The sequence below is a fragment of the Phlebotomus papatasi genome, chromosome 3, assembly GCF_024763615.1.
Source record: "Phlebotomus papatasi isolate M1 chromosome 3, Ppap_2.1, whole genome shotgun sequence".
In the NCBI taxonomy this organism is placed as follows: Eukaryota; Metazoa; Arthropoda; class Insecta; order Diptera; family Psychodidae; genus Phlebotomus; species Phlebotomus papatasi.
In genome coordinates, this window is record NC_077224.1 from 38569895 (window position 1) to 38592692 (window position 22798).

Genomic DNA, 22798 nt, shown 5'->3' on the forward strand with positions numbered 1-22798 from the left:
TGAGATCCCCAATTCCGCTCCTTGCCCTTTTTTCTCAGCAATAATAAGAAATTTTGGTATTTTCCTGCATATATTGTATTTAAATTGCTATATTACACATTTTCGGCTAATTTGATATTACAATTTTGTGCGGAGCAATCACTTTGACCGCATTAAATAGGAATCTTGTTGGGATTTTTTTTTAATCTTTGTAACGGTCACCGCTATGAGAGATTCTCTAACCCGTGAATTTGAGATTTCTAGCTACTTGTTGCGTGTAGGGATTGATGATGGGTCATGTAAATTGTTCTAAGGTCAGTCAAACTCAACAATACTACACTTAATAAGACCATAATTCTGTACAAAGTGGATTGTCAATTGAGATTTCCTATCACATTCACCACGACTGATGAAACAGCAATTTCTTGCATCATTCCCATGTGTCACAAATGGATCTGCCTTCCTGGTGAAGAAGATGTTGAAATAGTAGAGAATTCCGTCAATTTTCTCACCCTCCTTCACCCTAAAAGTCACACAGTTCTCATGCAAAGCATCATCGAGTGCCAAATCAGCCAGTTTGAGCGTCGCCACCTTCTCATGCTCAAAATTCCCACTGATGTCAAGAAAGTGCTGAGTAGCGTACTGATTGATGTTCTGTGAAATGCCAAATGTTTCCATCTGAGTATCAATCACCATACTTGACTTCACTAACCATTCCGATCTTACGACATTGCCCACAACCTCAATCTTTTCCGGCACAATCACCCCATTTGGCTTCAGCATTCCCTTTAGCAGGGGATACATAGCTATGTGAGTATTGTTAATTTCTCCACTCATCTGAATGGGACACAAGATAATAAGGTCAAAGAGGGTTTTTGTACTGCTAACAGATGATTCCAGGGGAGATTCTAGGAATTCAATACAAGCAGATTCTATGCAATTGTTCTCAGCCACAAATTCCACAAAAGCACGTGCCTGATCCGAACAGAAAAGTCGCCGGGCACGCTTCTCCTTGAGCAACATAATTCCCACATAGGGAAAGGGCGAAAAGTCCATCACAGTGGAAAAAGTTCCATTTTTCCTCAGAGAATTCACATCATACTCCAATTTGGTCAAATAATCCCCATCATTGATGAATCTCAGTACATCTTCGGGAATTTCCAGGCACTTATCCGTCGGCTGATTGTGGGCATGCTGTAGCCGAAGGTGTCCAGTGCCACAAGACACCGTCACACTCAGCATTCGTCCACTCTCAACATAAAGCCTCTGATTCAGGCGAAAAATCACCTGATCCCAGCAACTTCCGGCATTTGGACTGGTATCAATCACCGTTGTCCTATGCCTATTGATCATCAACTTGAACCACATCACAAATCCATCCACATACCCCGACTGCAGGCATCGCATCCGAATAGTATTTCCACTGCCCTGAAAAAACTCCTTCATCTGCTCGAGATTGTTGAAATTGACCCTTAAACACTCAACAGGAGCACTCAGAGTCTCATAGGAAGGCAACTGGGAGACATTTGTGGCATCATAGAGATCCGTCTGACTAGCCACAACACTGTAGCCATTGAGAAAAATATACTCCTCAAAAGACTCATTGAGCAGAACACTTCCCATTGCAATTGACCTGGACTGAAAAGGAGCAACAGTAACACTAACCTCATGCGGAAGTATCTGTCCACCATCGGCCAGAAGATGCTCCTTGGCATGAATCAGTGTCTCTAGAATCTCCTCTCCAAATACCCCACAGTCCAGAATCTCCGTGACAATCAACTTTGGCTTCCCATCCCGAAGATCTCCCTCACCAATTTCCCGGGAATTCTTTCCCAGTACCTCAATCTCCTGCATTCCATTAGCATCAAACACCTTCTGGGCTATTGAAGTCATTACCTCAGAAGTTTCACAAGTCACGATATTCTTGGCTTTCCCGCGGAAGGCATAGATTGCCAGCAATCCAGTCCCGGTGCCAAGGTTCAGTACCGTGTCATATCCCTTCTGTATCTTCGAGGATATAACTCCTTCGTAGATGTAACTACGAATGGAATCATTGAGCATCCGGAAATGCCATCTCTCCACAAGTTTATCCTTCACATACTGAAGGCTGTGGAAGGCTTTGAGATGCTTGGGATCGATCTGAAGGACTTGCCGGAAGCACGTGAAGGATTCAACGTAACGACCGAGTCTGAAAGCAAGAGAAAGTGAAAGGATAACCGTAAATTTCAAAAAATCCACATTGAAATATTTTTAGGCCACGCCCACTTTTTGTAAACTCTTCTTTTGAATTTGATTTTTTTTTTAACTAAAAAGGCTGAAATTTTTGCTAATTTCTGACGAATTTTAAGCGACACTTCGTCATTAGCACTACAGCGGCTATTAAAGGATCTTGAATTTACAAGGGATGGATAACTGTGCCGGTCACAGTAAAAATTGTAGGGGACACTGGGGCAAAAAGTCACAAATCGAAAAACTCAAAATTCAATATCTTCCAAGGTAAAAAATATAGTGGCTCAAATTTTTTTTCTATAGATAGCCTCCATAGACCTTCTTCAATGTCGTAAGTTTCGTAGAATTCAAACAAGGAATTTAGAAAATAAAACATATCAAAATTTTTAGTCCTATTTTTGAAATATTTTCCTTGCAGAAAATAACAATTATTACGTATTTTCCAAAATTGATTCACTGGTGAATATTTTCTAAATAATTTGGATTTTTGAATACGAATCCGCTATCTATTTTAGAATTTCACAAAGGTTCTTTTATCCAGAAATTCTTTTATTAAAAATGGCCACTTGGGGTAAAAAGTAACAAAAGGTAGAGAGCAAAAAGTAACAGAAAAAAGCGAAGCAATTTATGATGTCTCTCGGCGAAAAGAAACATCATTACCATGTCTCGCTGCTTGTTGTCTGCATTGGTCAAACGATTTGGAGTCTTTTGTGTGTTTTTTCTAAAATAGCTTGAAAAGCGCTTTCCTCGTTTTTCTCACTTTTCTCGCAGAAAAAACTGTGTTTTACAAAGGTGTAGATTAATAAATTTTCTATGAAAATATGTCCTCTAGGTATTTTTTCAAATTTACGGAAGCCTGTAATGAAGCGAATCAAAACATGATAATACGCAATGTCTGGTACTATTTGCCCCAGCATTTTTGAGAATAGTCACAAAATTACCTTTTAGAAATTGGCTCGATAAACGTATTTCCTTACAAAATAAAGGAAAATTACTTTCACAATGTTGTAGAGCGGTAAATTTCCTATAAAACTGCGCTAATTAGAAATTTTTGAAGCGATCGAGTAGCTTGTAAAAAAATAAAACATCCGTTTTGTGACTTTTTGCCCCATTCTTCCCTATCGATTTGCCGATATCGTGCCGATCTGTTGAATTTAAAATCTAGAAATTTCCTCAAAAAGTAAAAAAAAATCTACAGGACGCTTTTTGATTATTGAAAATTTTAAGATTTTACATTTTAGAATTTCGAGAATCGTCTTTCTCGATTGTAACGCCTCTAATAATGATCACGCAAAACTATGCTGTTTTGAAGAGTTACAATTCAGGTGATCATTAATTTGAGCCTTTGAGCCAAACAATGGCGCTTATAAGACAAATACAAAAAGTATTGTTCTTACTGAAACAATACTGTTCTTACTTATTTCGAGTTATATTTTTTACAGCCAATTAATTTGAGTAAAAAATCACACAAGTTCTGAAAGTGCAAATAGGTGTTCGTTTCGTCGGTTTCGCCCTATCTTCGTTTCACATGATTGCTGAGAAATGATAAAACGCTGCTTATCTGTCTGTCCATCCGGCAATTACCGGAACTAGAGGTCAAACGGTGAGAGATAGCTACTTGAGAGAATTGGAGAACCCCCACAAATCGACTCAAGGACCATTAAATTACCTTAATTTTTTCCACCACTTGTCATCCCTTAAAAAACATGTTTGTTAGGATCTTGAAACGTTTTCGCACAGTGAACCGGTGATGTGATTTTTAGCATCTCAATATTATTTCCTGACTCGAAAATGAAGGCATATCGCTTTTAAAAATTGTTGAATATTTTCATTTGGTACTCTAGGTAAGCAATTTACATTACAATAACACTATACTAAATAAAGGACATCATTTTTTATTAAAAAAAAAAAAACGATATCACAAGGAAAAAACAGACGGAGCCAAGGTTCGAACCCGCGCATTAAATGTCCTGCGCTATACCGCTGCGCCACCGTCGTATGCAACTTCATACAAATTTTCTTTATTGTGTGCTGCGTAAATTGTCATTTCAATCTTTGATGAACTTTTTAAAAGAATTAACCAACTTTCGCACTTTTTGAATATACCACATGTCATTTGATGACTTTCTGCGTATTTGAGATTTTTCTGAATTTGAGTTAAAAGGACACTAGAGAGCGCATTTATCAAGCGAATGGTATCATATTTGGGCTCGTGGGAAAGGTCTTGGAATTTCCTTTAAAACTGTGTAGGACTTGAACTTACAACTGTGTGAGTCGAGTCAGAGATCCCACTGCCCAAGACCCAATGGTCTTGCCTATTGTGCCACTGAGATCCTCTGTATTCGATTGATTGGGACCGAAAATGACCCATGTGAGAAGGGGAATTTTTTGAATTCTCGTGTGTTTGACAGCTGTCACCCGAATATCAGAGAACTCTGCGCAACCCTACAGCAATTATCATGAAGCTATTTGAAGCCAGCTCATAGACTCTGCTCTCAAAACTTGTAGACAAAAAGTATTTCCACAGAAATCTAGCATATTTATCCATTTACAGGCTCCAGCATCTTACAAAGGGGCTCCAGTTCTCACTTTTGATATACAGGGATGAGTTCTGCTTTAAAAGTATTTTCCGAGACCGAAAAAAGCTAGCGAATTAACTTCAGTGACACAGTAAAATTGCATCATCTGCAGGAGATATTTGGGATAAATTATGGAAACTCCGGGATGTATGCAAGTAGGTATTTTCGCCGCCAATTTTTCAGCGTATTTTCAGTGCCTACGGTTCATAAGAAATGTATTTTAAATTTACCAAGCGTTAAAAAAAGATTTGCATACATTTAGAGGCATTTCAAAAATTATTTTATAAATGAGCTCCCAATAGTAGGAAATTCGTATGAAATTCTTTCAGTCCATTTTCTCTCAAGCCGGAACCGCCGGAACTCCCTGTATTTCGCGTAACGCACCGGTCATGAATGCAGAAAGTTCCTATATGAATCTGTATATAAATGTGAGATTTGTCTTTAACAAAACAGGCCTCGTGCCAGGGAGGTCGCTCTATGTATACGGAAACACCATCGAATTATTCCTAATAACTGTTTTCAAGGTCAATTGTTAAAAGTGCTCTAGAGAGCGTACTTTTCATCCAATTAAATTAATATTTAGGTTCGTTGGAAAGGCCTTGGAATTTATGTGTAGACTGAACCGGTTATAATCGGTTATGAACCGGTTATAAAATTTCAAATAATTTCTACCAGAAACGGATTGAGGAGCTACATGCACAAACAGATTGAGAAGCTAAATTATATCACGATAAGACTCAATTTTATTTAAAAATAGAGGAAAAATTCCAATTTTAAAGGTGACCCAATCTCAAAGGTGCCCTACATTCAAAAGTGCCCGACTTCCCCCTACGATAAATGATAATAATTTTCCGGTTAGGTATAGCATCTAAGTTACGAGTTCGAGCAGTTCGCAAAGCTGCAACGCTTTGTAGTCCTTTTTTAAATAGAAAAAAGCGATTTCCAAAAAGGTTTGAAAGATTAAGGAAGATTATAAAAATTATAAAATATTTTCTTTTGAGAAATGATGTGAAAGGAAATTAGAAATCCAGAAGAAATTTCAATTACCAAAAGATATTCAGAGAATGACCACCAGTTCTTGGTGGACAGTCTCCTCAATTGCAATTTCAGCTGTTCTCAAAGTGGACTTCCAGAAATTTAAACTCTGCAGAATCTCAGGACATCCCATAAGGATCTCAGGAACTGTGAAGGACATTACTTCTTCCTTGTCTATTGAGGCACGGAATTGCCTCAGAAGGCACATGGAGAGACAATTTCCATCAGACTGACTCCAGTAGATCACTGGGTATCCACCCAGAAGCCCCAAAACAGCAGAAAGTGACACTTCTGAAGAGAACTCTAAGCAATTCTCTTTAATATTTGCCATTTTCTCCCGGAATTCATGAAGAAATCGTACAATTTGGGGATTACTGTGTTCCAGAATTTCTGGCTGAGCCATATTCTGGGAAACATCGACGAAAATGGGGAGTTTGGAGTGGAAAACCCGGTGAATTTTTGGCAAGTTCACGATACACAATTCCCCGTGGAATGCAATGCATGTGCATCCGTCACTGATAACCTTGTCAAGGTGCAATTGTCGCAAGAGACTGCGCAGATTCTCAATTGGTGGCTGTGGTGGTCCACAGATGAAACCCATCCGGACACCACAGTCCACCAGAGAAATCTGCCTGGCCAAATGTCTCAAGTGTTTCGCCTTGTGCTGCTTCAGGTGCTTCCGGGCAACACCCATGATGACCTCGAGGGACATTGTTATGCCCTCCCTCTCAATTATTTAGCTGCAAACGCGAAGAGACAGTGATAATCCATGGGTGTAACACCCACTCAAGGTGATACTCACTTGTACAGCCTCGATCCCAGCTCCGTTAGCAATTCGCAATCTTTGGGATACTGACGCAGCACTTTGTCATAGCAATCAAATAGCTCTGTGTATTTCTCTTGGGCCTGCAGCTGATCTGTGTGCTGATGTAAGACAAATGTCAAGAGCTCCGACGTTGACTTTTCCGGAGTCAGCTGAAGCTCCAATTGTTCCATCAGTAAATTGAAGGCTGCTGCGTAATTTGCAACTTTCACGAACTCATACACCTCATCAATGGCCAGGGCACGGGAATCACTCATTTTTTCACACGCCACATTCACTCTTATTGCTCCATTCCGCAGCTTTTTCCACCGAAAATTTCTACATGAAAAAAAGTGACCTATTCCGCCATGAAAACGGAATGATAAGGCTACTTATCCTTGTAGTTCAAGAGATTCTTTGCCATAGCTACAAAATAAGGTTTCTATTACTGCCCAATTCACCCCATAAGCCACACAACACAAGTTAAAGAAACATTTTTAGAGTCACTAATTCAATTTCATAATAAAAACTAAAAGAGTACAATAAAAATTTTGAAGTAAAAAGAAATTTCACACACTAAAAAATATGAAATTGATGGCAATATCTGTGAAATTTTCAAAAAGAACCTTTTGCTTTCACTTTTTGAGGTTATGTGAGGTCTTTCCCCCTTCCAAAATTTCATTTTCCTCCTGTTAAGAGCTACACGTTGTAAAATTTTCCTTACAAAAACAAGAAAATATCATAAGATCCTTAAGATGATTTTCTTATTTACGAATAAAAACAGTTTTGTGTTGTGATTTATTTTTATTTAAAAAAAAAACCGTTTTTATAGCAATTTAAATATGAAGTGGCGAAATCGGGCGAAATCACATAGGCAGCCATTGAAAAAAATTTGCGCGGTTTTGAACTCCCGATGCAGAAAGACGTGCCTTTTGTGAGAAAATCAAATTTATTCACAATTATTAGTATTTTATCTTAAAATTCCTTTCTCTTTAAATACCTAGTAGTTGCTGTGAACATTTTAAAGTATTTTAGTAAAATAAAGACTGAAAAAATAGTGAGAAACAAAAACAGACAAAGTTAAGACAAGTTCAGACAAAACAAAACAGAGTGCATACGATACATTTGTGAAAGTTTTAAACAAGAGACAATAATTTATTGAACTTTTAACAAGTAGTGATGGTTGATCCTGGGGGCAATTGCCTCCAGGATCCTGGGGGCCGCCGCCCTCAGGACCCTGGTGATCCTGGTGGAACTCAACAAATTCCTAGAGAACCCAATCTATACCTGGAAGGATTTCACTATGGGACATCATATCGTGTAGTGATTTCCAGAATCGACCCTGCTAAAAAAATTAACGATATGGATGTTGGGGTTTGCCTCAACAAAATCTACCCAGCTGGTGAAATCATTGAAGTAGCTAAAGTGAACAGGAGAAATGTTATTGCATACTTCAAAACAAAAAATGGTGCCAATACATGTGTGAATGAAGAGAGAGTGAAACCTTATGGGTATAAATGCTACATTCCAACTTATTATGTAGCATCAATGGGAATCATCAATGGAGTGTCTGTCGAGCTCTCTGTGGAGGAACTCCAGGGAAAAATCCGGACAACAAATGGGAACGACATCAAAGTTAAAAGAGTCATGAGAATAACGCGCAAAGAGACTGAGAAGGGTGTTGAAACTTTTCATACAACAGAAAGGATCAAAGTTCTTTTCCATGGAACTATCCTTCCACGGGAAATTTTCTGCGAATCAGCAAGACGTTTTGTCAATTTCCAAACCCGAAAAATTCTACAATGCATGAAATGCCTCAGATTCAATCATCATGAACGATTCTGCAGGGAAGAAATTGGTATTTGTCACCAATGTGGAGAAATTAAAGGACATGAGGGTAACTGCACCAATAAACGATGCATTAACTGCTGGAATAATGAAAATAATTCCCATTCTGCGACTGATTCAAACTGCCCAGAAAGGATTATTGCCGAAGACATCAATAAAATAATGGTAGAACAGAATATGTCCAGAGGGGAGGCATATCGACTGAAAAATCACCAGAAAAGTGAAGCAAGGTCATATGCAAACATTGTTGCACAAAACATATATGATGGACTTGACCTAGAGGAGGAAAATCCAGAACTTAACGCATTAAACCAAAGGAAGAAGAACAGACCTCCACGGAGAAGAGGAAGAAGGAGGAGTTTCACAATCAAGGGTTTTAAGAGAAACATGACACAGGAAACCAATCAGGGATCTTCAGAGGAGAATTTTGAAATCTCTGACATTGATGAGACATCTAATACTGAAACTGAAAGAAATGTACCTGTTGCATCGACTTCCAAATTGGAAACAAACCAACAAAACCAGGCTGATGCCCAATCAAATAACCAAGAAGAACAAGCAGCTCGAATCCTGACTGCCCTCAAGGAAAAGCGTCAACACCCAACATCATCGTCAGATGAACAAACGCATCAAATTAGTAAGAAGACCAAAACCTTTGATTTTAAGGTAACAAACATTTATAATACTACACATAATAACGATGATGAAGAAATGTCAGAAGAAGATTTGCTTTCCGAATTATCTAACATTGACCCAAATAGGGACAATGTTGGATTTCGGAAATAATTTAGATCAGTACAATCTCCTTAATTGGAATATTAACGGATTTTATAAGCATTACGAAGACTTAAAAATATTAATAACAGAATACAAACCAAATTTTATATGTATTCAAGAAACAAGATTAAATGAATTTAATCTCCCCATTCTTAATAATTACAATATTGAATATAAAAATATTTATGACGCCCACATAAGTAGTGGCGGTGTCCTCATAGCAATTAAACAACAATATGAATATGAGATTATTAACATTAACACATCTTTACAAGCCATAATTATTAAAGTATACAATCCTATTGTTTTTTATCTTTGTACTATTTATCTACCACCACAATATGATAAAGAAATTATGAAGCATTTTGAAGAATTAATATCAAAAATCCCTCAACCGTTTTTGATTGTAGGTGATTTCAATGCAAAAAATCCTATTTGGGGCGATAAAAATACTGATACTAGAGGTGATAAGTTAGAGAAAATAATTCATGATCATGATTTAGTAGTTTTAAACAATGGTGAGCCTACTCATATTTGGCATAATGGGAAAACATCTTGTATTGACATTGCTCTCTGTTCAGCTTCCGTAGCTAATATTATTAATTTTCACACTTACGATGAACCTCTAAGTAGCGACCATATACCTATTTTATTAAATTTTAATTACATGAGAAGTACTGATTCCAAACTTCCCAATTGGAAACTGAAGGATTGCAATTGGGATAAATTTCATGTAGAGACTTCTGATATCAACATTGATCCTAATTCCAATGATAATACTTATCAACAATTTTGTTCTCAATTGATTAATATCGCCAACATTAACTGCCCTAAATCTAAACCAATTAATAAAAAACCTTTACCATGGTTCTCTAAAGAACTTCGTATGAAAATTAAAACACGGAAACAATTATACAAGTCATCCAGGAAATCAACTGATCCAAATACTTTAACAGAGTATAAACGTATTAAAGCAGAAATTCAGAAACTATTAAGAAATGCAAGAAGGGATAGTTTTGACAAATACATATCCTCTATTAACAGTGAAACTAGCTTGAAAGAAATTTGGAATAAAATTAATATTTTTAATAGAAAAGAAGTTCATAACGAAGTCAAAACTCTTAAAATTAATGATAATATGATTGATGATACTAAAGAAATTGCTAATATATTTGCTCAAACCTTTTCTAATAACTCATCTGATAACTATTATAATGCTGAATTTTTGAATTTCAAAACAGAAGTAGAACATAATTTTTCATTGCCCCAACATAGCAATACTCCTGACACTTTATATAATCAACCTATAACTATGCATGAATTGAAAGGAGTCATAAATGAAGTAACAGGGTCTTCCCCAGGCCCGGATGAAATTCATTACACTTTTATTAAAAATTTAAGCGAAAAAGGTTTAGAAATTCTGCTTAAAATATATAATGAAATCTATGATGGATCTTATTTCCCAGATACTTGGAAAACAGCTTGGGTTAAACCAATTTGCAAACCTGGTAAAAGTAACTCTGATCCTAATAACTATCGTCCAATTTCAAGGACATCTTGCCTTTCAAAAATTTTAGAACGTATTCTTAATAAAAGACTAGTCTACTTTCTTGAAAAAAATAACATTTTATCACAATTTCAAGCAGGTTTCAGAAGGGGCAGAACTACCAATGATAATTTAATTCAATTAACTAATGACATTCATTCTGCCTTTAAAAATAAACAACATCTTTATGCTATATTTTTTGATATCAGTAAGGCTTATGATCAAGTTTGGAAAGTAGGAATACTAAAAGAATTAGATAAAATTGGAATTAGAGGTAAAATGTTGAACTTCATAGCTCATTTTCTTTCTGATCGTAAGATCCAAGTATACAATGGAAAACATTTATCAAATCCGTATGAAATTAAAAATGGCATACCACAAGGTTCCGTAATTTCGGTCACATTATTTTTAATCTATATTAATTCAATTTTTGAAAATATTCCACATGATGTGCAACCGTTAATGTATGCAGACGACCTCGTAGTATACTATGCAGATCATGATGAGGAAATAATACAAAATAAATTGTCTGCTACATTAGATAATTTAGAACAATGGAATAAGACCTATGGACTTAACTTTAACTCAGATAAAACTAAAATAGTTCATTTTTGCAAACTCCGAAAACCCCATGATAATATTGAACTGAAACTCTATGGTAATACCATAGAATGTGTTGAAAGCTATAAATTTTTGGGAGTTATTTTTGATAGAAAACTTAACTGGGAAGATAACACTAGATTAATTAAAACAAAATGTTCAAAAAGGCTCGATATTATTAAATGTGTTGCAAGAAAGAAATGGGGTATCCATAGGAAAACACTGATGATGATGCACAACGCATTAATTGTCAGTACTTTGACATATGGTATAATAGTTTATGGAAATCTCAACAACAAAAGCCTTAAAAAACTTAGTAGTGCTTATCATAGCAGTATCAGACTAGTTACGGGTGCACATAGAACAAGCCGCATTGAATATTTACTAGTAGAAGCAGGCCAACTACCTTTAAGCATGATTTGCAAGAAATATACTTTAAACTATGGATTAAAAATAGTAACTTATAGTGACCACCCTCTTTTCAATTTATTTAAAACTGCCTTACAATTAGATAACCTTCATGCATTGGATCCTTTAGCGAAAGTGTTTCGTAATATTCTAGATGAATTAAATATAAAACTCCCACCCTTAGAAATAAATACCAGTTATGATTGGAACCCTCAAACTCCGAATGAAATTACAATAGACCAAGAACTAACTAAATTTAAAAAATCCCAACTAACAAGAATTCAACTAGATAAGAAAATATCTCAATATAAAAATTATGAACAGGTTTTTACCGATGGGTCTAAATCTGTAAATCATACAGGACTTGCAGTTATCTTACCTAATGTTGAAATAGCATTTCGATTATATGAAGAATGCTCAATATTTACAGCAGAGACAATTGCTATATTAGAGGGCCTAAAATATTTACGGATTGATAATACCAATAACAAAAATGTGGTTATTTTTTCGGATTCTTTAAGTGCTATCCAAGCTATTAACAATATTAATATAAAGCAGAGTAAAATTATCAAAGAAATAATCCTGGAAGCAAATGACATTAAGAAAGAGAACAATTTCAATATTACAATTTGTTGGATCCCAAGCCATCTTGACATTGAGGGAAATGATTTAGCAGATAAATTTGCTAAAGAGGCTAGTGAACTTAATACAGAGTATAAAGTGCCATATTTAGATATTAAAAACGTTGTCAACCTTAAAATTAAAGAAAAATGGTGTGATACATGGAATACCCTTGAAAATAACAAAATGTACAAAATCAAAAACAATGTTGATAAATATACCACAGTAGATAGAGATACTAGGAAAGATGAAATTATTTTAACTAGATTAAGAATCGGCCATACTGCCATTACACATAATTCTATTTTCAAAAAAGAATTTCCATCCAAATGTGACTGTTGCAATGTAGATCTGAATGTACAACATATATTAGTAGAATGTCCGAAATATAAAAATATAAGAGAAGAACTAGAAATAGATGGAAAATTAGAAGTATTACTCAGTGATAATGAAAATGAAGTATTAAAGACTTTAAATTTTTTAGATAAGATTAATTTAAGTAATGAAATTTAATTTTAAGAATGTATATAATGCATGCATATAGTATTACTTTCCTTTATATATGTAAATGTAAAGTATAGTGTGTATGTGTACGTGTACACCGTACACTTTACTATTTTCAAAACCAAACTGAAATGTAAGGAAATGTATTAACATATAGAGGGCGATACCTTCTTTTAGAAGAAAGCCTGAAATAAAGAAGAAGAAGAAGAAGAAGAAAAAATTTGCGCTTTTGTTTTTTTCTGTTCATTTTCTCTTGTGTGAAAAATGTAGAAAAATATGAAGATAGAAAAAAGTGATGCGATTTCAAGAAATTGTAGATGTTGAATTGACCCTAGTGAAAATGAACTCATGGATTGAAATGGCAGTATCAGCTGGAGAAGGTAAGTTGAAAGTTTTTTTTGCTTGGATTTGCATAACTTTATTACTTCCTAATATATTCTGGTTCTGGTTAGTCTTTTTAGATAGACAATTATAAGCTCTCTTTTTTAGGGTATAACAAATATTTATAAAACATATAAATCTCATATAATTAAATGGGTATTAGCTTGATTTTACTGAAGGAAAATTAGGAGATTCTAGATTCCTTGAAGTTGAATTGCTATGATTATCTCTGAACTGTGAGGTTCTGATAGAAAAATTCAGAGTAGAAGGATTCTTTTCTACCATAATGAGGCAGATAGGACGTTTCTTTAAGAGACTAGGACTCTCGAAACCCTCTTCAAATCCTAGCAACTTTCCGCCAACTCTCCTTCAATTACTTTGGACCCTAGGGACCCTAGCTCTTTTTTCTGCGCTTTTTCTCATCCTCATTCCTTCAGGCTTCCCAGGCTCACATTTTAGTAGCTTTCTGGACTTCTCTTAGGTGACTTTCAGTAGATGTGTCCTCTCCAGCTGAATTGGAGTTCTCTTATTTCGACTATACACTGGGAAAAAATGGGGGTGCTATTAAATTTTTCCTCATAAATTTAACACTTTTTAGGTGTAAAAATATATCAAAATTTTTTAATGTTAATTTTACACATTTTTTAAGGGTAAAATTAACATGAAAAAGGGTAACTTTAACCCCTAATACACCTAAAAAGCATTATATTTACACCGATTTCGGATCAATACTGCAGGGTAAAATTAACATTTCCGGAATGTTTTTTTAAGTTTTTCGGATTTCTCTTAATGTAATGTTTGTCCCTCGGTAGGCAGCGTAGGGAGCCTCTCCAGCTGATGGTTCGAATCCGGTACTTCCTGAATTCACACTCGGCTCCCTCGTAGGGATATTTTTTTACTCCCTCAACCTCTCTCATAAGTTTACATTCCATGGATTTCTTTCATTTTTATGAAAAGATTGTTTTCTATAGGTAAAATGGGTAAAATGCAAATTTCGTTCATAATGCCAATAACCTCCAGATTTGTTTCCCCGATTTTTATGTATATTTTTTAACCAATTTTCAAAACTTATTAACTTACTCAAAATATTCGTTCTTAACGTTCTTAACCATCTTAACCCTAGCTGTGTTCACGTAAAAATATTAATAAAAAATCGTTTCAATTTATTTACAAGAAGAAAAATCATAGGGCACCTTCTTGGAAATTCGTAGCAGGTATTAATAAAACGGGTGATAAAGGTGCAAATAGATCCAGGCTGGTCCTCGAGAATATTTAGCCCGTAAAATTTCCCAGTAAAGATTTATTGTAAGTGTTGGTGACTTTGTTCCTTTTTCGCTATTTTTTAATTTAACTCTATAAAAAGAGATGGCAAAGCATCCCAGCTTTGCGGAATGCTCGAACTCGCGCGGTAGAGCTCACCCTGAATTAGTTTTTTGCATGATCTTTTGGCGCTTACTGGTCTACTAGAGATAAAATTGATTCATAAATCACAAAAGCATTTGAAAATCATAAAAATCGATACTTAACCGATTCATTACCGATAAAGACCGATGCAGCCGGGTTAAAAATTTCAATACCTTTCCAAAAAATCCAAATTTAGCCAAATCGGTTGAAAAATATGGGCCCTCGAAAGTGATTGACCTTTGGCCTTCAGTCAATTCCGGAGTCCGGAATCCGGACCGGGCCGAATTGGGAGACATTATGACCGATATCCGCTTCGTTATCCGGATAGATTTTTTGAATTTGTTCAACGTCTCGAAAATATAATACAAGTTTTTTTTGTAGAATTAGAATAAAAGTTTTAAAGAAGATTAGAAAAACATAATAAGAGAATTCTATGCTATTATATATTTCACTTATTAAACAAAAACATCACAGAATAATTCATTTTTATTGCTGAACTGAACACACATGCATACATGACCTCAAAATTATTTTTAAATGTAACCGTCGATAACTCGTTCGGATTACGCCGATCCGGATTAGAGAGTGGGGCACTGTAATTTAAAATGGCGAATTTTCCGATCATGGGTATGGTTGGACTAAATGTTCTCCTGGACTACCTCTAAATCATATCCGAAAATTATTGAATAAGCTTGGGCTATTTTTTGGAAAAACTGAGAAAAAAATTGTTTTCAGGGGATGGAGGTGGGATAGGGGAAAAAGGGGAAAAACGTCTAGAGATATTGTTTTTTTTATTGGCGGTCATCGAAGACGGGAAGTCGATATCTTTTACTATTTGATCTCTAGCTCGGGAACAAACTTAAGGTCAAATACAAAAAAAAAATCCGAACAATCGGTAGTTAACCGGATCATTATCGATGAAGACCTATACAAGCGGGTTCAGAATTTCAATACCTTTTCAAAAAATCTAAATTGAACCAAATGCGTTGAAAAATTAACCCTCCAAAGTGGTTGACCTTCTTGACCTTATACCTTCAATAATTCAAAATGGTAAACGTCTAGAGATATTGTTTTTTAAGCTCCAGATAGGTGACAAGTTGAAAAAAAAGACGATTTTATATAACTGCTCTCTCTTTGAGTTTGAGCAGTAAAATACATAGTTAAAAGGAGGGGGGAGGTGAATGGGTGAAATTATTTTTGTTCAGTTGCTTATGAATAGATTTTGTGCCAGCAAGATTTATTTTATATATTTTTACAATGTTAAAAAAAGCAAGAAAAAATCTTGCATTTAGTATAAGGTGCGGGTGACTTTGTGCCCCTTAACGAAATACCAATATAATTAACAATTTCTTGAAAAAAAAACAAGGTTTTCACATCTAAGGATAAGATGCTCAAGATCTACAAGATGGGGTGGTCACCATCTTGATTTGATGTTTCTGTCCGCCATTTTGAATAGGTACCTCAAATGCTTAAATTTTCATTATACTTAGGGCTTAAGGATCATCGATTAGAGGCCAGTATTGCCTAACTTTATTGGCTAAATATTCTCGAGGATCAGCCTGAGTCTATTTGGGCTCTAAGCAACCCAGCTTAGTTACTTAGGTGCTGTATTTCAAAGTTATATCAATTTATGTTATATCAATTTATTTAGAGTACGATTAAAGCTAAGTTTTGTTGTCACTGAGCTTTGTTTTTCAATCCTCAACTGTTCACAACTGACTTGAATTGGTTTTAAAACATTGAAATAGAAGAGGATTAAAACATAATTGAATTTTGTATAAAAATTACCGATTCTGCAACCGATTTGAAGTACACAGGAGAAAATATTCCGTAAAATTATTTGTTCGCTAATGTTTGTGAATTTCTACTGGGGACTTACGAGATGGACGCAAATCGTATAATCAATTAAAAAGTTCGTAAAAGTTTGTAACTTTTTTCAATAGCAATTTTCGTAGTATGTTCACTTAGCGAGTATTTCATGTTCTTTTACAAACATTTGTTCGTAAATGTTTGTAAAATTTAGTCATATGTTCGTAAAGTGTTGTCAAGTAAACAAAAATGTACAAAAATGTACAAAAATGTACATGTTGCGAATAATGCTTGGGAAAAAAGTACAAACTTTTACAGACTTTTTAATGGGTTGTACGGTTACAATTTTCGTGCATTTCGTAAGTCCCCGGTATTAGTTCACAAACATTTACAAATATACAAACAATTTTACAAAATATTTATTTCTATGTAGACTCTCGCTAATTCGGTATTTCAGATCGGACTAGGGGAAATTGGGGCACCACCAAACACGGGGTAGCACCAAACCCTGCAATTTTTTAATGAGATATTTGACTTCTGAGGACAAGGCCTATAGGAATTTATAGGCACTATAGGGATGATTGTCCATTGAAGAAATGGTCGAGATATAGGTAGTCCAAGTAGTTTAGAAATAAAAATTAGTGTTTGGTGCTACCCCGTGTTTGGTGGTGCCCCCGTTTCCCCTATATACTTTTTAGTTCGGGCGAAAAAAATTGTAAAGTTTTTCGACATTTTTCAAGTTTGATCAAATTTGTTATGGCTTTTCTTAAAATGTGAATCGATTTTTCATTATTTAGGGGTTTTCATGTAATTTACAATGTATAAATTTAATAGAGTATGAAGACGTTCAGAAAATCATTGAATTTCAAACAATATAATGCTCGATTTTTTCTGTAATTCGGCCAATAATTTACTGGATTACCGATTGGAACCTATATTTGCACTTGACCCGGGTTCCAAGACCGTTTTAGTTAACTTAAAGTTGTGCACATTTGTTAAGAAATAAGCTTTCTACAACATTTTTACCTTTGACCTTGAGAACCCGTTGTTAGTTTTTAAAATTTCCAAAAAAGAACCTTTTTTTCATGTTTTTTTTTAAGAATTTTTCTTCTTTCCTTTGATCACACGATTTAAATGTGAAAATTTATGTTCTTGAAAATATCTATAGACCCTTTTAAAAAAGGTTAATAACTTTTTATTGAAAGTTAAAAAAAGATAACAACTACAAGCATGCATTTCTTGTTAATATGAATTCTTTGAAAATCATTTTGAATAACCACTCCAAGAAGTTTCTTACATCGTTTTTTTTGTGTGTTTTTGGTTGAATGTTTTCTTGTTCAGGAAAACCCGCCAAAAGAATACTCTCTCTTGGCTGTTACTCCCGCTCTTTTTCACTTACTCCCGCCTCGTGAGAGTGTGAAAACTCACAGTTCTTGAAAGGAAAATGCGCATTGTGTGTTTTCTCTCTCGTGCTGCTTTTATCAGTCGATACTTGGACGTCCTGAAGGCTGGTTGGAAAATCGAACAGGTGCTCTTTTGCCTCAGCGCTATCAATTTTTCCTAAGAGTTTCCCCAGCACTTTGAGCTCTGTGAAAAAAAGTCTCTTTTTCGCGTTAATAACTTTGCTTGACTGCATTATAATTACGATAAAAGTGTGTCGAAGATTGTGTTGTTGGCAAAATGGAACATTTCATTGCGTTTTCATGGTGATTTGTGGGTGAAAATGGACAGAGTACATCGTGAAAAATGACTTGGTAAGAAACGCCATTTTTTTGCACTGCATGAAAAATCCATTTCTCCGTTGGATTTGTCCATGAAAAGCGACATTGGGTGACTTTGGGGAATGAAAATATGAAAAATCAAATGATTGCATCACTTGAGGATAATATTTCCCCCAGAATTTTCGCCAAATTCCACGTCACTGTGCACTAACAGGGCTTGACGTAGCTCCCAGGAAAAATCAATAATCGTCTTGGGGAGTTTCTGGGGGTCTTTTTTTTCCTGGTATGTCCATTCCCCCGGGTTGTTGTGGGTTGAGAAGGCAAAAGAGGAAATTCGGCCTGACCGAATGGATGGTTTTAAAGGATTTAATTTCCACATTCGAATTGGGTGGAAAAAAGGGGTTTTTCGGGGTTTTCCTTTTTTTTGTTTTAGCATTGTGGCGTGTTGAGTCAACAATTGAGAAATTATCCTAGAGAAAGGTGAGACTGCAAATATTTGCCTAGGAATACTTGTGGTACTCTGCGTAGGGCAAGATAGAAAATTGGACGTGAGGTGGTGCAATTGACAGGCTGAAGGAATCGATGGAAAGGAAAATTAAATTGGGTCACCAGTTTGGGAGGTATTGGCTAAAAATGTCTTGTATAACCATTGAGAACAATTTGTAGATTAACCTAGACGATATTGAGGAAAAGTGGTCCATTTCCACGTTACGTGATGGAATTTTCCGCTTGGGGAAATTGAAATAAATTCCAAGTTTATGTTTTTGGGTATTGCCTCAGGAATAGCGGAATGCTCATTCCCACGAGAAACTGATAATAAATTAGGTCAAAACGTTTCTCGGATAAGGTATCTTCAGGTTCTTTAGGCAAAGAATTATGTTTAGGATACATTTCAGTAGAAATTTAGAAATGATGATCAAATAATTTTAATTAACAACTATGTATATTTTAAAGGAAACAAGACATTATCAACAACAGTCAGTAAGGCTAGCATGTTGAATAAAAGTCGATCTGGCATAAAGGAAAATCACTCAGATGGTTTTATTGACTTTTCTTATCCTTAAACACATTTCCCAGTATCATTTCTCATTTTCAAGGCTAAAGTCTGATCATTAAACTAAGTTTGTATGAAAATTTATTTTGGGTACATTTTAAACTATTAGATTAAAATTACTTTAGTATCTCGCTTTGAAATCCCAGCCTTAAGACTGTAATAAAGATCCGGAGCTTAATGTTGGGTGATGTCTTCATATTTTCACCATTATGAAGCCCTAACTTAAATGAAGCCTTAAGGGCTTTTGCAGTATAAAGTGGTGCCTAATTATACGAACACAGGACAAAAGATTAGATTAGACAGTAGATTAAAGTAGTGATTTGTGACTAAAACGTTTACGTTATTTATTATCCTTATTAAGAAATTATCCCAGTTCAACATCAAATTTTTAAATGGTTTAACCTTCATAAGATTTTTTTTAAATTAAGCATTAAGCATTAATTATTGGGTTTTAAAAGTAGTCAAAGCGCCGAAAAGTGATAAATGTTATACAACAAATGTTCAATCCTTGTAATTGCCATATAATTACATTAATCGACAAATCTTTACCGTTTTTTTTCTGTAATTTACAAATTTTCCACACATCGTCAGTTAAATCAGCATTTGTCGTAACTTCGTTTTGACAACTTTTCAGGAGACGAAATTTTCAGTTCAATATTATTTTTCTTAAAAATGAGCCCCGAATGTGATACTTTTGAATCAAAATAATGAAAGTGGCACTAATAAACTGTAAGTTAACTCGAGAAAATCATTATAAAATTATTTAAAAACTGCAATATTGAGAAATATGTTAGAAGAAACACAATAATATTTTATCGTAACTTCCATAATTTATAAAGCCGTAACTTCCAATGTATGGAGATTCTGGAAGTTACGACAATTTTCTAAAATGCATTATATGAATTTGAATTATTCTAGTGATAATAAGTGCCATTATTTGACTAAATTAGTCAAAAATACTGTTATCCCTGTCCCTAAAAGCTTTTATTTCATAAGTTTTGTGGAATAAATTTTGTGCGCCACGTCGCGTCGCTTGTTTTGTTTTGAATAAATGACAGATGGGTAGGGATTTTTTCTTACTTTTTTCTCACAAATATTGAATTAAAATAATTTCATGTTACACTATTCGCACTGTCTTTCGATATTTGGAAGAGTTTATAAACGTTTTATTGAGAAATATTGCAATTTTGCTGCAAATTATAAGCCACGCAAGTAAGCAAAAGAAGTTACGGCAAATGCTGATTATTGAAAATTTTTTATGGAAATTTGTCGTAACTTTCTCAAAAATGGAAGTTACGACAAATTCTGATAAATTTTTGTTAATTAAGGGCACTTACGATAATTTTTGTTTAAAATAATTTTTATTGGGCTTATAAAAGTTTCTCTTTCACAAGTGCGTTTAATAAATAAAATTACGCTGATTCCAAATATGTATATATCTCAAAAATGAAGTTACGATAAATGCTGATTTAACTGACGACATATCTCAGATAAATTTGTAGTTATAGGGGCATGTAGGGGAATAATGTGGACACAAGAAAATTTTAAATTAAAATATCTTTCAATAAAAGAGAATGAAGCTTCTAATTTTTACCATGCATTATTTTCAAGAATTTCCTAAATTATTTTCTATCCAAAATAGAATATGGAAAAAGTAAAAAGTTACCCGTCTTTTTAAAAATGTTTCCATAAAAGAGATATTAATTTTAACCAATTTATTTTCCAAAACTAATGCATTAATGAGTGTTTTGAGGATAATTTGGATCTGCTGAATACAAACTCATTGTTGGTTTAAGTTTTAAGATATTTAGGGGTAAATAGTTGCAGAAGGCACAAGGTAAAAATAAAAATAAATAAAAATAACATTATAGAGGTGGCCCATTTCGTCTCCAGTTCGCTTTTTCTGCCTTTTCTAAATCTTAGCAAATACACTTTTCTTATCAGAAACAGCTTTTGGATAATAAAATGTAGCAGAGGAATAACTTTCCAATAAAAATATGCCAAACGGATATTTCTTTGATTTAAAAAAAACCCAATAATAAAGTGAATGGAATTTTCAGAAATAACCCCGTTCCTAACATTATTTTTCTAAGTATATTTTTGAATTTCTTAGAAAATGGCTGGAAAAGCTTATATTTATTATAAGGAAAAAAATATTTTGTAAAATTTTTCAGAAATGTTTGTGAATTTTTACTATAAACTTATGAAATTCTCATAAATCGTAACCATAACCCACAAAAAAGTTTGTAAAAGTTTGTACATTTTTACAAACACAATGATCATTTGACGAGATTTTTTTTATTCTGTTCAAACATTTTTTCATACATTTTTGTGTGACAAAAATTTAGGAATAAATAACAAAATTACACAAACATTTTTTGTGTGTTTACGGACATTTTCGAACAAAAGTTTGTAAAAAACAAGATATGATCGTTAACTGATCATGTTACGAACAATGTTTGTGAAAAAGGAACAAATATTTACGAACTTTTTAGTGGATTATATAATTTCCGAGCATTTTGTAAGCCCCAGTAGGAATTTACAAACATTTACGATTAAATTTACGAAATATTGTTATCTGTGTACCGAAATATCACAAAAATTCTGGAAGCTCGTGATAAAATAAGTATATATTTTGTAACATTTTGTTCCAGGTTCCCCTACAAAAATTACTGTTTAGAAACTATTATTTCTATAACAGTTAATTTCCATTATTATTACATATTTCACAAATCAGACCCGTATATGAGTTTATTTTAGATTTACGATTAAAAGGCCATTTCACAAAAAAGTTATGTCACTGGGATGGTAGGGTAAGTTGGGGTAAATCGGAATCTTGGGATTTTCTTACTGTTTCAGACAGTTAAGGAGAAAAAGAAAACCACGAAGAAGTACAAGACTTCACATTCCAGAAGTATTTCTTCGTTGTTTTTCCTTTTGACATCTAAAATTGCTAGGAAATCTTATAGTTCAAAAATGGACATGATTTCAAAGTACCCCATCTTACCCTAATGATGTAGGGATCAAAATCAAATTAAGAAGGATATTTTGCAAATGATTGATTACTAAGTAATTTCAAAAGGTGCCAAAAATAATGCAGAAAATGTTAATAAAATGTCTAATAAAAAAAATTAAGTACAGTGAGGACCTTCAAAAAATTACGGAATAAAACCGATTTAAACCTATTGAACTCTACGATCTTGTAATGCTCCATTCGTAGTCCAGTTTTATACCACTAAGTGGTCTTCATACTAGAGCTTTAAACCAGTTTCTGAAGATTTCAAAAACCCAAATTGTAACCAATTTTATTGCTTGTCCAGAATCTAATATGTCATTTTGTTCTTAATAATCTAATCCTGAGTTGTATTTCTCCAAAAATCTTCACTGATAAGAATTTAGAGCACTAAACTTCATCATTCATCATTCAATCGTAATTTTACCTCATAAAATAACTGGAAATACTTGAATTTTACTGTACAGGAAAATGAAAATTTATTGGCA

General features: G+C 34.2%; 3 protein-coding genes across 3 annotated transcripts in view; 2 read left to right on the forward strand and 1 right to left on the reverse strand.

Moving 5' to 3' along the window:
- Positions 1 to 51: 51 nt before the first annotated feature.
- On the reverse strand, positions 52 to 7226 carry LOC129805593 (protein arginine N-methyltransferase 9-like). The gene is made up of 2 exons (XM_055853626.1): positions 6625 to 7226; positions 52 to 2167 (listed from the first exon to the last, which is right to left on the reverse strand). Exons 1-2 carry the CDS (start codon positions 6900 to 6902, stop codon positions 295 to 297), a joined length of 2151 nt encoding a protein of 716 aa, XP_055709601.1. The 5' UTR covers positions 6903 to 7226; the 3' UTR covers positions 52 to 294.
- Positions 7227 to 7534: 308 nt separating this feature from the next.
- LOC129805605 (uncharacterized) lies at positions 7535 to 13148 on the forward strand. The gene is made up of 2 exons (XM_055853640.1): positions 7535 to 9138; positions 13106 to 13148. Exons 1-2 carry the CDS (start codon positions 7804 to 7806, stop codon positions 13115 to 13117), a joined length of 1347 nt encoding a protein of 448 aa, XP_055709615.1. The 5' UTR covers positions 7535 to 7803; the 3' UTR covers positions 13118 to 13148.
- Positions 13149 to 18023: 4875 nt separating this feature from the next.
- The window catches only part of LOC129805575 (MAP kinase-activating death domain protein), a 70178-nt gene continuing 65403 nt past the window's right edge, over positions 18024 to 22798 (forward strand). Inside the window, exon 1 of the mRNA XM_055853576.1 lies at positions 18024 to 18276. The gene's annotated coding sequence lies outside the window, so the exon portion shown is untranslated. The remainder of the gene's footprint in view (positions 18277 to 22798) is intronic.

Bases quoted from the DNA above. Each gene is read 5' to 3' on its own strand.
- LOC129805605 (XM_055853640.1), top strand. From the start codon at position 7,804: ATGGTTGATCCTGGGGGCAATTGCCTCCAGGATCCTGGGGGCCGCCGC.
- LOC129805593 (XM_055853626.1), bottom strand. From the start codon at position 6,902: ATGAGTGATTCCCGTGCCCTGGCCATTGATGAGGTGTATGAGTTCGTG. The intron at 2,168-6,624 runs GTGAGTATCACC...TCTTGCTTTCAG, and splicing joins CTGGGATCGAGGCTGTACAA to ACTCGGTCGTTACGTTGAAT.